Source organism: Cydia strobilella, chromosome 2 (genome assembly GCF_947568885.1).
Source record: "Cydia strobilella chromosome 2, ilCydStro3.1, whole genome shotgun sequence".
Lineage (NCBI taxonomy): Eukaryota > Metazoa > Arthropoda > Insecta > Lepidoptera > Tortricidae > Cydia > Cydia strobilella.
This window is the reverse complement of record NC_086042.1, coordinates 24613238-24627959: the sequence shown is the minus strand read 5'-3', so window position 1 is coordinate 24627959 and position 14722 is coordinate 24613238. Positions and strand designations below refer to the sequence as shown.

Sequence of the window (14722 nt, the reverse complement as noted above, 5' to 3'; positions counted from 1 at the left end):
GGATGTCCCTGTTAGAAAGCGGCTGTTTTCCGACTCCTCCACGTTTGGACAACATAGCTATGTGCTATGTAGGTGAAATTTGGCTACATAATCTAGAGAAAGAATTTAATATATCTAAATGCCGTCTAAACCAGGGTTTCAAAATTTCTGCATTTTTTGCAAGCACCCTGCTCTCTATACATGCCTAAAAAAGAATCTCTAAGTTAAAATCGTTATTAATGATATCGAAACCGCTACTTCTTTTAGGCGCTCTACCATGGCTCCGCAATAAAAAAAGAAAGAAAAAAACAATAACAGAATCGACAAAAAATTCTGTTCTATTCTCAGAATAATGACTAAAGCATAGAAGTAAGGCAAAAATGCTTCGCAAATATGTATACCCGTACTTTACTTCCTTACGAATTAGATAATGTGCCGAAAAGAGATGCATATATGCTTGTTATTTCTCATTTACGTACGGTGTCATAAGTTTGATAATTTGCTAGGGATGTAACTGTGTCGACTTTTTATATCGATAAATTATGCATAAGTTTATGTGCCGTGTAAAGAATAATCACGAAATTGGCAAATTGATAATAGTCTGGCTAATGAAAGTTGAACCTGAAAAAACGCGGCAATTTCAAGAAATCTGTAGCAGGCGGCTCGTTGAAATGAAATGAAATGCGTGGAATACAAGGATTGCATAACTTTTACACTTTTTATAATTTTCATATTCTAAAAATCATTAAAAAGTATAAAAATTATGCAATCCTTGGAATCAAAGAGCCGCCTGATATGAGGATTAATGCATGTACCTAATATAGCTTTTATCTCATTTGCAGTCTACCACTCAGAACCGTCTAACTATACCTCTCGTTTTTCTATCATTAGAAAGAAGGCGAGCGATCTTAACGTGTCGTTTTATCGAAAAACACTTTGAAAATAAGTCACAACAAATATAATATACGATCATTTACATACTTTTGCTTTCATAAGTAAAATATTGTTATATAGGTATTTATAAAAAAAACTTGTCAATAAAAAGACACGTGGAAATGGTTTACCGTTTTTTCTAATGCTAAAAGGCTAAGTATAGTTTCTAGTCATGTACAGTCAGCTGCAGAGAAAAGGCACCCCCCTGCATACAAAGTTCTGTAAATTAGTATGGACGTGGGGTACCTTTTCTCTGCAGCTGACTGTACCAAATAGGAAATAATAAAAAAAAACGTTCGTGTAATATTTTTTTTTATTTAATAATAGGGAATATTACGCGAAACTCGGCGTAGGTGGCGCCACTATCACAATCTGAGGGTCTATCGCGAAACAAGAAAATCGAACTTTCGTTATCTAACATCTCTGTCACTCTTGCGTATTCGAGCGATAAAGAGGCAGCTAGATAACGAAATTTCGGATTCGAGTTTTCCGGTAGGTCCCCTGAAAACTTGTCAAAAACCTGTTAAAGGTAGAGTATGAATAAGTTACTCTACGGTGCACTAAAAAAAGCTAGTGCTGCACTCTGGTGGCAGAACATTGCAGTAATATCCCCTATTCCTCGTCCTTTGGAAATCTGAAATAAAAAGTTGAGTTTTGTGACCAACAATATTAATAAAAGGAACATTCATCAATGATCATTAATGTCTTTTTTATTAGGGTTCCGTACCCAAAGGGTAAAAACGGGACCCTACTACTAATACTTCGCTGTCCGTCTGTCTGTCACCAGGCTGTATCTCATGAACCGTGATAGCTAGACAGTTGAAATTTTCACAGATGATGTATTTCTGTTGCCGCTATAACAACAAATACTAAAAAGTACGGTCCCTGTACCCGGTACTTGACCGGTTTTTAGTATTAAACTATAGTCTGGCAAACACAATCTGTCAGTAAGTAAGAACAAAGAAAACTATAGGTACAGTCGAAGGCAAAAATATCGATCCAGACAAATGGCTTAAAAATATGTGAACACGATTTTATTGTCTGAGCGTACACATATTTTTGAGACTTTGGGAATGTATATATATTTATGCCCTTGACTGTACTCATCAATTAAAATGAGACAGTCCTGGGCCAAACTATAAGAAAGCTGTAAATGTCGATAGGTTATTGATCTGAGGTCGATACATCACTATGCCAAAAATATAACCTTTCATACTTAGCAGAAAAGTTCGAAAATATATGCAAAAATCTATATAGACTTGAATGCAAGTAATAATTACATAAACAACATATCGATTTCTATGTTTAGGGTCAGGTCCTATAAATAAATTTCTTCAAAATTGAACAAAACTCACCGATTAAAGGTTATCGGTTCGTGCGTATTTTCTTTTCTTCCTGTATGCGATTTACAGCCCTCGATCACACAAGACATTATCACAAAGGGAACTTCAAACCATTACAAATAAAAACTCAGCACGTTTTCCAACAATCTTTCAGGAATAGCAAAAATATAATTAAAATAAACCAAGATGACCGCTGAAACATCCCGAAATATTTCAACTAAAATAATACGACCATGTCAAGTTGTTACAGTTGACACCTACCTGTGAAATAACGAACATATATTTTATTTGGCTGGATTATATTATAGAACCACATAGGACCATTTGACATTTCCCTCAGTTTATCTTATGACAATACTGAAAAAAACGAAAGAACTTGCGGATTGTTGTCTCACTCACTCATAGACAAAAAGTAATAACGTGTTGTGAATACGATATCTTTTACCAAGCTTTTATTTTTGCCCGGCTTCTTTGCTTTAGTCATTATTCTGAGGTTCTATTTTCGAAACGGCCTAATGCAAACAAAATGAGAACATCCGGACATACTAAAACATTGTTGTCCAAGCTTAAACGGAGACCTTCGTTGTCGCTTGGTGAATGGGACAATTTGTTCAACCAACTATCGGGCTATCATTTTAGTATCTGGGGTTTAATAACAAAAAAGCTTGAAACATTTTTTTATTAAGAGGTGTCTCGTTTGATATATTATTATATATAGGTATAGTTTGTCAAAGGACTGTCTCATTTCAAACATAGACAGAGAGAATCATAATATCTTTGTCTTACACTTACACTAGTACTAGCACCCAAAAAAGGATGAGTATAGTTTTTTTGGTTCTTATTTACTGCCAATTTGGTTTGACCAACTATACAGTCTGGCAAAAAAGAGCAGAAATTAAAAAGTGGCAACACTGTAGTGTCGTCCCTTTCAAATCAATCTAAGAAAAACGGGACGACACTACAGTGTTGCCACTTTTTACTTTCTACTCTTTTTGCCAGACTGTAATTTGTAAAAGGACTGTCTCATTTCAAACATAGACAGAGAGAATCACACTATCTTTGTCTTACACTAGTATCAGCACCCAAAAAAAAAAGGATGAGTATAGTTTTTTTGGTTCTTATTTACTGCCAATTTGGTTTGACCAACTATAATATATTCTATAATATATTTTCAGTTCATCCTAGAGATTCATGCCGTCCATACTTTATAAAACATAACATTCTTACTTTTCCCAGTCTCTATATTTATGAAGTTTCTGTTTTTGTCCACAAATATAAATACCTATTCACGGATAATAACACATTGGGTTCCCGCGTAACTAGACCTAAATACAAACATAGATTGCCTAAGCCATATGTAGTAAACTTGTCACTTACTGCAAAAAACGCCTGTATTATGTGTATCACAATTTATAACAAGTTACCAGATCGTTTTAAAGACATGGATCTTAAACTATTCAAGTCAAACACAAAAATGTGGCTTATAGAAAAATGTTTTTACTGTGTTAATGATTATTTAAGTTAGTCATAAGTATGTGTAGTATTTAGATAAATATGTAAATATATGTGTTGCAAATGTATGTACACCTGAAAAGGTAAAGTCTCAGTGTAACTGAACGTGTAATTGTATATTCGACCTGCAATGTAACCTGATTCTTATATACAATAAAAACTAACTAACTAATTATGGTTTTAGATTGTGTCCATCTTTTGTATGTCTAATAGAAATTTTCTATCGGTCACATCACTACAGAAAAGCGCCGCGCCATAGCATCTGTCAAAGTCAAAACTGTCAAAAATAATAAAAATTGCAATATTTGCAATTGCTTTTTGCTTTGGCTTTGTTTTCTCGGGCCGCCGAATTGCAATTCGTTTGATTGTATGAGTACGGTTTTTTACTTAAAAAAGTGATATAATTCATAAACTTTACGAGATCATCATTATGGACGACCAAGCTTGTCCACGTTGTAAAACCACTAAGTATAGAAATCCATCGCTAAAATTGATGGTAAACGTTTGTGGCCATGCTTTATGCGAAAGTTGTGTAGATCTACTATTTTTAAAAGGTAATTTATCAATAGTTCACTCATAAATAGCAATTTTATGTATACTTGTGGCACAATTTATTAAAGTTTCTCTCTGGATAGTCTTAAAAGCGTTTGCGCACGTATAATTTTTTTTCATTTTGTTTTAAGGCTCCGGTTCCTGCCCCGATTGCAACGTGCCTCTACGACGAAGCAACTTCCGTGTCCAATTATTTGAAGATTCCATGGTTGAAAAAGAAATAGATATTAGAAAACGAGTATTGAAAGATTATAACAAAAAAGAGGAAGATTTTGCTTCTCTAAGAGAATACAATGATTACTTGGAAGAGATAGAAACGATTATATTTAATTTAACTAATAATATAGATGTAGTTGGTACTAATAAGAGGATTGAGCAGTATAAAAAGGAAAACAAAGAACTTATTAATAAGAACAAAGCAAAGATTGGTAAGTTCTTAATCTTTTGTAGTCAAAATTTAATAAACAGTGTAGTGGAGAGGAGCTACAATTTATTTATGTAAATTAATTTCGAATTATCACTATTATCAGAATGCAATTGTTACTTATTTCAGGTCGGGAAGAATTAGAGCTTGAAGAAATCCTAGAAATTGAGAAACAAATGGAAGAGCTCAAGCGATCAGAGATACTCCGTCTTGAACAAGAGGCTAAAAAGGCCAAGATTCGGGAGAAGGAGGCTTTGATTGATGAGTTAATGTTTGCTGATGGTGATGCCAAAGACATCTTGAACACATTTGCTCAGAATGTCATTGCCAATAAGCAGGAGGCTGAGGTGGTGCCTATTGTGCCAAAGGTGAGGATTTGGTTCATAAGTGTGTGGGAATGCTTAACCTCCTAAGACTCTGTACGTAATCCATAATCTATTTTAAACTTTTATTGAGGTTCCAAATTCAAAAACAAAGCAAATGCTTCTGGATCTCGGGAGGTCATGTTAGGAAGTCAATAGATCGTGTTTCTGATGCTGGGGCCACACTAACTGGAAACGCCGGGAGACGTGTTAATTCGACGTTTTGCATATGGCCACACTGGGGTTATTGTGATAATCAATGTTAGTGTGGCCCCGGCATTATATTAATATTGTAATAAATTTTTGTACAATATTACAGACCTTGTCATGGCTTTAGCCACATGTTACATGCACTGTAAACTTTTACGTTGTTCTTGGTTACTAATTACTAATATCCCGGCCTCTATAGTAAATATACTACAAATTTTTAGGTATCTCACTTCTCCTCTGGAGTGAAGTTCACAAGAGGAGCCAGCGGCCAGCAACCATTACCAACCTTCGAAGAGGGCCCTCTGTACAAGTACGAGGCTCCAGTCATACCAGACGGCTGTGGGCCGGATGCGCCAACCATTCAGGAGATTGTTACTGGTGGATACTTGCAACATGTTAGGTATGTAGTTGGGCATTTAAGTTTTTCATAAGCATTACATTGCTATGATTTAATAATCATATTTAGGGTTTCGTACCCAAAGGGTAAAAACGTTACCCTATTGCTAAAACTCCGCTGTCCGTCCGTCTGTCACCAGGCTGTATCTCATGAACCATGAACAGTTGAAATTTTCACATATGATGTGATGCTGCCGCTATAACAACAAATACTAAAACATAATAAAATAAATATTTTAGTGGGGCTCCAACACAACAAATGTCAGTATTAATATAAGTTACAGTTGAAAATAATTATTTTCTAGGATAATAAATTTTTTGAATGAGCCTATATGTGAATAAAGGGGTGGGTTGGAAAATGGGCCTTGAAAAGGTTTAAGTCAAATACACTGCAGTTTCATTTTGCCTTTTTTTCCCACATTTGCTTTACACTGCTGTCTAGTTCTAAGTGTTATTGGCACTATGTAAAGACAATACACATGAATACATGAACATAAAAATATTTTGAAAAATGTGAACTCAAGACTTTTTAGACAAGTAATATATTTCCTGGGTGTCACTGGTGTTGATGAGGAGTATGCTGGTGTACAGCTCAAAACCTATTGCAACCACAAAGTAAAATGTGTTTTTTTTACAGAGCAGAGAACGAAGCAGAGAAGGCTGGTGGTTACTCATCGACTCTGCCGTGTTTGCGCGCCCTTCAGGACGCCCTGGCTGGCCTCTACCATGCCAGCTGACCCGGAGACCCCACCGAAGCTGTCATCATACTCGACTAGCTATCTTCGGCTGCATTCCATCTGAGGACAAACTGAAAGATATAAAAAAGAGAAAACATTTTATATTATCTTCTATGAAATAAAATTATGAAAACGGATTAAATCGCGGTGTTTTTGAATTTAGGAGGGAATTAAATATTTTTGGGGTCAGAGGTGTTGGGTTAGAACCGCCGTAGCTTTATCGCGTATATCTTTACTTGAAAATAGTTGTATTGTATAACTAGCCTTATGAACCCATTTTGCATATACAGCCAGCCTTAAAGTTTATAGTTTATTATGGTTCATTATTTTTGTATGTGGGTATTTTTGCACATTGTAGTTTTTCTTTAGTCACCCGTTGACCACGAACGCTGTTAAGGGTTCGAAACGTCGGGATGTATTAAAAATTAAATATACGCGATATAATCCATTTTCATAGTTTTAGTTCATGAGAAAACATTTATTTAAACTGAGCAGGATTCAGTTTAAATTCTGTAAAAAATACTGTTACTACCTAGTACCAGTATTTTGTACAGTACTCCTACTGTCTAAGTAGAAATAATCATAACTACTCTGTGGGTGTGGGCATTAAGTATTGATTGAGTAAGCTAGATTTTAAATATGACCTTTGTTGTATTCCCTTGAAAGCAGCTGTTGAGTTATTTTCAATTGAATTACCTGCAGAAAGAGATTTAAAGTGAGTTTAATTTCGATTACGAAAAGTTTAATAAAAAAAGTTTTTTACAAAATCCAATTATAATTTGAAACATCGGTCACAGCTTACCTTAAGTAAATATTACGCGCCCAATCCCTTGTTCATCTTATTACAGGGAACATTAAAGTTTAAATTATTTGAGATTAACGAGTTGTAAAAATATATCAATGTTACGATCCTAACAAAAACCCTTTTACCGCCAAAGACGTCATCTGACGGGCGCGGCTACAGTCCAACAGCAACCTTCGTGCATTGTGATAAGGTTTACGATGACGTTCAAAAGGATAACAATTTTGCAAGGTGATTACCTAATTACCCATCTCAATATTTTTCATTATTATTGTAAGTTTAAAAGTGGAAAAATTACTGCCTTGGGTGAGACTTGAACTCACGGCCTCCGACTTGTAACTTGACGACTTGGAACTCCGTTGGCCGTTTAAGAAGTGTAACGCTCTTACGATAGATGTCGCTAGGGTCCCCTACACCCATATAGTGGGAAGATTTGCTGGGAAGGTCTTGGTCTTGGTGGCTCAGTTGGCAGAGCGGTAGAGTATCAATCCAGAGGCCGTGAGTTCAAGTCTCACGTAAGGCAGTAATTTTTCCACTTTTAAATTTATTCTAAGCTTAATAGCATCGTTCGCAGACGTTTCTGCTTGTTAAAAATTAATTATTGTAAGTGTACACTAAATTAGCTTATTGAAGTGTAAATACTTAGTTAAGCTATTTAATTACTGTGTGTTGTTGTTATTGTTGTTTGGTAATATATTGAATATAGAGATGGGCCGAATATTCGGTTGGGCTAAAACTGCCTAAAACTCTGAAAACAAGTTCGTACAGCCAATAACAGGCAAATACAACATGCATATGAAAGTAATTAATATTAATATTCGTGAAATATTCGGCAGTTCGAACCGAACTATTCGGCCGAATACGAACATTGAAAAATATACCGAATAATTACCGAATACTCGAAGGCCCATCTCTAATTAAGTGCATTTGAACGTTGATTTTATTATTGCTGCAGCATAAATCCCAAATCGCTGCTTTTTTTTTTGAAGTGGGAACGGTTACGCATCGTTCCCCTGACCTGAGGTGGGCCCATTATGGGGGTTTGGGGGGGTATGTGGGACTCTCACCTCCCAGCTCTTTCCATTGAGAAAAGAGGGGGAGGAGCCTACCCACTAAACCCACACCGGCGTTTCCCACAATACCACGAGCCAAATCCCTACATTCCCTACCTACTGTAGCTCTCTCTTACTTCTTCACGCTTATTTAAGAGTCTGCAGCAAGCTCGGTTCTCCATACAAAAACGTAGTTACACTCTCATTTTAAAACGACTAGATTGCTCTGAAACTTTGTACTTACAATAGGATAAGGTATACTATGCCTGTAATTGGTTTATGTAGCTTCAGATACCATAGTAAAAAAATACAGCGAATTTAAGTTTTTCATACAAAACTTGTTTTTGCTCTATTTTGTTTGTTTTATAAGCTGGAGCTATTTATAAACTAATTAGGCCCACTTGCACCATTCCACTAACCCGAGGTTAACTGGTTAGACCTGGAGTTACCATGGTTACCAGTACAATTTGACACTGGGTTAACGGTTTAACCGGTTAACCCCGGGTTATTGGAATGGTGCAAGTGGCCCTTACAGGCTTAGATATATCTCATGTCATTGCATGTGAAAAGTTTCATTACAATCCTACACGCAATTTCAAATGAGAGCGAAACTCCGTTTGCATGGGGAGGTGAAATTCGGCCGAGCTTGCTGCAGACTCTTTAAACGCGCTCACGCTGAACGCTGAACCGATTTAGATAAATTTTGGTATGGAGATAGTTTAAGTGTCCGAGGAAGGACATAGGAGTGTTTTTATCAGGATACATGTATAAATTATCATACTTTTTAGGGTTCCGTACCCAAAATGTAAAAACGGGACCCTATTACAGTGACTCCGATGTGTGTCTGTCTGTCACCAGACTGTATCTCACCGTGTTAGCTATACAGTTGAAATTTTCACAGATGATTTATTTCTGTTGCCGCTATAACAACAAACACTAAAAACAGAATAAAATGAACATTTAAGTGGGGCTCCCATATAACAAACGTGATTATTTTTGCCGTTTTTTGCGCAATGTACGGAACCCTTCGTGCGCGAGTCCGACTCGCACTTGGCCGGTTTTTTCTACCTTCGCCGTTACCATTGACATAACGTTACCGTGCTACCAACCTGTTAATTTTGACCACTAAACTTTTATTTGGTTAATATTAAGTTATAGAAACCAAGACACGTGCTTAACCTAAGCCGGCTTTTGTCGGCACATAACTCCAACGTCAACATCCATGTTTGTAGTACTTAAATGCAATGAACCTGCATTCAATGTCAAACGAAACTACACTTTAGTGCTTTCTTTTAAGGTCCTTAGGGATTTAGTTTGTGTATTTATGACGCGGCGCTTTTACACCTTATCGCTTGACCAATATTTGCTCCTTGCTCGTAGGTATGTCACTATATCAATACGTATTTCATCCTAACTCCCCACTAATTACTCTTCGAAACAGAACTTTATTTCTAAAAGTTTAAGGTAGCTTTTTAAAATTTAGCTTATTGGAAGGTAGTACATAATAATTGATAGGCTGACATGGACAGGCGGACAAAATATGCATTATCGCTTTTTGTGATTTCTGTTGAATGAACAGGAAAGCGTATTGCTCAATTCCGAAGGGATAGATTAAATTATTGGAGGATTAGATACGAGTAGGTAATACCGGTTTACTTAGCCGTGATTTACTTCCTATTCCTGTTTATAATCCGCCATCGACAGATTCTATCAGTGAAATTCGAATTTTAAAATGTTCTCACGGAATTATAACCGCTCGTCATGTTTTGATCCGTTTTGAGGATCCTCGACACGAGCAACGTCTCATGCTAGCGCGCGACGTGTACATAATATTTTTCATTTCTCATGCTCTGAAAGCGGGTCATTGTTGTTCTAAAAGGTGTGCAGAAAATGATACGTGTCTGCACTAGAGCATTTTACGTTCGAAGTACGTTTTTTTTTTTTAAGATAAGCAATTGAAATTTGAGTTTAAATGGGTTTGTTATACAATTTCCATTCTGATATTTGACTCTCCATTCCATAAATAACGATACTTTTGCCTGAATTGTTAATTGAAAGTACCCTCCAGAAATACTATAAAAATGTATACTTAGTCATGTTTAAAAAAAAACATGCATTTTACTTTCCTCGTATTCGAAATGAAAAGTAGAGTGTTTAACTCGGGTGAAAGGCATCATTTCTTCCTCGGACTATTGGCGCTCTCACTGCGTTCGAGCCCCAAAATACCTCGGCAGAAATGAGTGCCTTTCATCCCTTGGTTAACAATCTACTATAAAGCTGGTCATACACATACACACTAGGGTATGCCTGCGCAGTTTTGCCAACTGCACAGTAAAACTTAGCGTATGTACCTACTGGTATTCGACTCTTCGACTGCGCAGTTTTCTAACTAGCTTTACCTGTGCAGTTGAACTGTAGGGTCAAGGTGGAAAAAGTGGCTCAGTCGCCCAAATATCGCCTCTCGTGTTGAAATTAGGTTGACGGAACCACTGTCCCCGGCCTTTTTCTACCGAGCCACTGTTCCCTCCTTGACCCTACTTACCTACAGTACAGGTAAAACTGCGCAGGCGTACTATATAGTGTATACACACTAAGCCAGCTTAAGTTACAACATGATTTATATTGTCAGAAAATGTATAAATCGATATTTAAGATTTGTTCCCTAGTAAAGTTGTCAGAATGTTTAGTATCAATTCGGAAGTTAAACAATAACTGAAGATGAACTGAAGGACTCTGGTGTCATTTATTGTCACCTCCCTAATCTTGTTAGAAACGTTAGAAAACATTGAGTTATTATTACTATAGAGACCACATTCCAAACAAAGATAATGTCGCAATCAAAACCTGTACTACGCGACCAAAACGTCGTAAGCGCCGTAAAATTCATCGCGCTTACAAACTAGCATATTTTCCCGCAACCAAGTTTCCAGTATGGCGCCATTCATTTATTACGTAAGACGATTTAGGGGATTAGGGGGGCTACATATCTTATTTTTTCTTACCAAGGGAGGGGGTGTTTATAGTTCTTACCAGAGTAAAGTAAGTAAGTATGATAGGTAGGTCTTTATTTGCAAATATAGACTTAAGCCATGCAAATACAATAATAACATGTCACATTTAAAACCATTAGAGAAAAAACCGGCCTAGTGCGAGTCGGACTCGCGCACGAGGGGGTTCCGTACCATTACGCAAATAATGCCAAATAATCACGTTTGTTGTATGGGTGCCCCACTTAAATATTCATTTTAATCTGTTTTTAGTAAGTATTTGTTGTTTTAGCGGCAACAGAAATAAATCTGTGAAAATTTCAACTGTCTAGCTATTACGGTTCATGAGATACAGCCTGGTGAAGTGGTGACAGACGGACAGACAGACAGACAGCGAAGTCTTAGTAATAGGATCCCGTTTTTACCCCTCCCCCTGCGATGGCTCGCTCTGTCAAAAAGTTTTCACTTAAGTATCAGATCTTATGTAGAGCCAAGCTTCTTACTCTGAACGCCCTAACTCTACAAGCCCTGACTTCGCAAACTCTACACCTAAGTCAAAATATGTGGCTTGGCCATTTCGCTACCTTTTATCGCATCCTTGTACTTACCAAAATCATCACAGACAGACATCCGTATACACAGACAGGTTAGACCAGACTCCCCTTGTTTTAAACTCCTCGGCAATTCAGTACTACGTTTATTTTCTTACCTCCATTACCATTACCCGTCGGGTATTTTCCTCTTTGTCTCACATGTTCGATACAATTAGCATGTACGCTCGGCGCCGCGGGGCCAGTCTAATTGGCCCTGTGTAAACCCGCCCTGCTATCGGGGTGCCGAGGGCGCTGCCGTGAGCTTGGCTGTATGGAGACGGCTTTTGCTTATTTTACCTTAATGGTTTCACTCACGTATAATATTGTTTATACGCGCGATATGTTTTGGAGAGCTAGGTATCTATTTTGTTAGCACTGAGACCGGTATGCATTGACAGTGGGTCACATAAACCGCCGGATTTTACTTTGAACACCATAAGCACATTTCGACTACTTATCTTTTATTTGGTTCACGTATTTTCTAATATTTTAAAACTGGCGTCTTCTGTGGAAAAGTTAAACGATTTGTAGGTATACATTTATCTAAAACGTTCATCGTACTCGTACAACGTGTACTAATCTAGCCATGGGCGAAGTCGCATCTACGAGGCCCTTTTCTTTCAATGTGCCCAAAGGGGCCTCGCGCGAGGCCCATACGGGCGCAAGGACGTGGGCGAAGGCCCACTTCGCCCACGCCTAGCTACGCCACTGAGTAGGTTTTAAAATGTCTATAAGGATAAAGTAAGGAAATTTGGCTCGTTGGTTTATTTTATGATGTTTACAGGAAAGACGCATAACGTTAAGTTTACTTTACCTTCATAGTCGATATTTGCTTTTTCTATAGGTATTGATCGAGTGTTACCAACGTGGATGGAATGGAGATATGCAAATCCGTAGATATTTATTGCTTCTATCATCTGGGTTCATCTTTTCTTTCCTTTTCTAGTACATTGAGGGGTACTTCAGAATATTTTAATGTCAGCTTTCACAATACCTTTTAAAAACTGAAAGTAGAATTTTTCAATCTCAACACTGGAATATTTAACTTACATGCAACGCGTGTCTTTGCCGACATGTGTATTTAACTAGGTGTTGGAAATGGATTGTAAGTTTGCTAGTTAATCACGCAAAAACGGCTAAATGTATGTGAAATACCTACTAAGTTATTGTTTATTTATACTCTTAAACAACGATTCGTATACCTAATGTTTTAAACGAAGAGAGACCAGCACCGGCAGAACTAGTGATGACATTATTATTAACCTACCATATCAACAAGTTTAACCATTATAAGATCTAAGAGCTTGAGAACGGCACACTTTTATTTGCCGTTCTACTTATTTTATTTCGTGGAAACAACAACGGGCGGTCTCCATAGTTGGTTGGCGTGTACAAATCCGCCCAACTAGCGCGCTAATATTGACTTCTTATTACCGCGCGCTAACCGCACAGATACCATGCTGTATCCGACCAAGAGGTAAGGATGCTGGACGGGATTTATAGTGAATATATTTTCGTCGCTGTAAAAACCAAAATCGCGGGGCGGGCAGAGTGGGTTGTACCTCAGGCAGGCCAGAGGGAGACTAAAAATGGAATTCGAATTGTACTATACTTCCTCACAGATAATCTTTAAAAAAATTACCCAACCTATCAACGTAGGGGCAATGCGAAATTGAATTTTAATGAATTTAAAGTTGAAATTCCAATACTTACCTCAAAATGATGTGTGCCAAATGCCAACTGAAGGGATAAAAATTTTCCAGTATTGATACAGTATAAATTTAACCTGTAAGTCGGGCTGGCAGGCCCGCAGGAAGGTGATTTACTGAGAAATAGCCCCAAGAAATTGCTTATTGCAGAACGTGATAATAGCAGAATAACCAGTCCAAGAGGCCTAGCCAAGATGACAATCGACGATAGAAACACACGTGACTTTTCGTACTTTCGTAGGCATCCGTAATCGTTATCGTAGTACGTAAAGTAGCACTTTTTGAGCAACTGTATTAAAAAAAATTTTTTTCACTAGGCCAGATCGATATGGCTAATAGCATATGGCCCCTCTTCGCTGTTTTCGTTTGTCCAACCATGTGCCAAACACCCTGTATAGGCCTTAGTAATCGTAAATGAGTGTGATTGTATGTTGATCATATGGAGCGACATAATCGCTAAGCGATTAAGCTCTTTAATGAAGATTTAAAAAATATTTGTCAATATGAAGACAGCAAAACGTTGGCTGCCATTTCCACACACTGTAAGTCCGGGGCCGGTATCGCTGCGCTCGGATAATATTGTGATTCCCGCGTCGCGTCCGCAGATAACAGGTAGGTAATGTCCGTCGCCATATTGTTGCAGGGAAGTTTCAGCTTGTAGCTGGGGAGCCGGCGATGCTAAATGTGTAGTTACTTGAACGTCGTAGAGACCTATTGGAATCGAAAGATTAGATGATAAGAAAAAAAAGGTTATAAAAAGTTTTCCAGCGAGCAGGCGTCTACAGATTTTTTTAAATTTCGGGGGGTTGGTGAAGGGTTAAAAAATCGTTAAGTAGATTGTGGATTTGGTCGTTTTAGTCCAAGTTAATGCTATAATTTTTCTATAATTTAATATGAAACTGTAACCGTCAGATTAGGGAAATGCGTACAAATAATTGTCAGATTTAGTAATAGCATAATTATAGAATAAAAAAATAATAAAAAGTCATTTATTGTCGCAGTAAGTATACAAAAAAAAAACATTAAAAAACAGTAGTACGTACAAGCTTAAATTACAGCAGCTTAAATTATTGTACTATTTTGGACTAAAATTACCAAATCCACAATCTGCTTAACGACTTGTTGAACCCC

At 37.3% G+C, this 14722-nt stretch overlaps 1 protein-coding gene across 1 annotated transcript; it reads left to right on the top strand.

Moving 5' to 3' along the window:
- The first annotated feature begins 4069 nt into the window (after nucleotides 1-4069).
- Nucleotides 4070-6525, top strand: LOC134753496 (CDK-activating kinase assembly factor MAT1). Its single transcript, XM_063689381.1, has 5 exons — nucleotides 4070-4321; nucleotides 4451-4747; nucleotides 4873-5111; nucleotides 5537-5715; nucleotides 6349-6525. Exons 1-5 carry the CDS (start codon nucleotides 4198-4200, stop codon nucleotides 6446-6448), a joined length of 939 nt encoding a protein of 312 aa, XP_063545451.1. The 5' UTR covers nucleotides 4070-4197; the 3' UTR covers nucleotides 6449-6525.
- Nucleotides 6526-14722: the final 8197 nt, after the last annotated feature.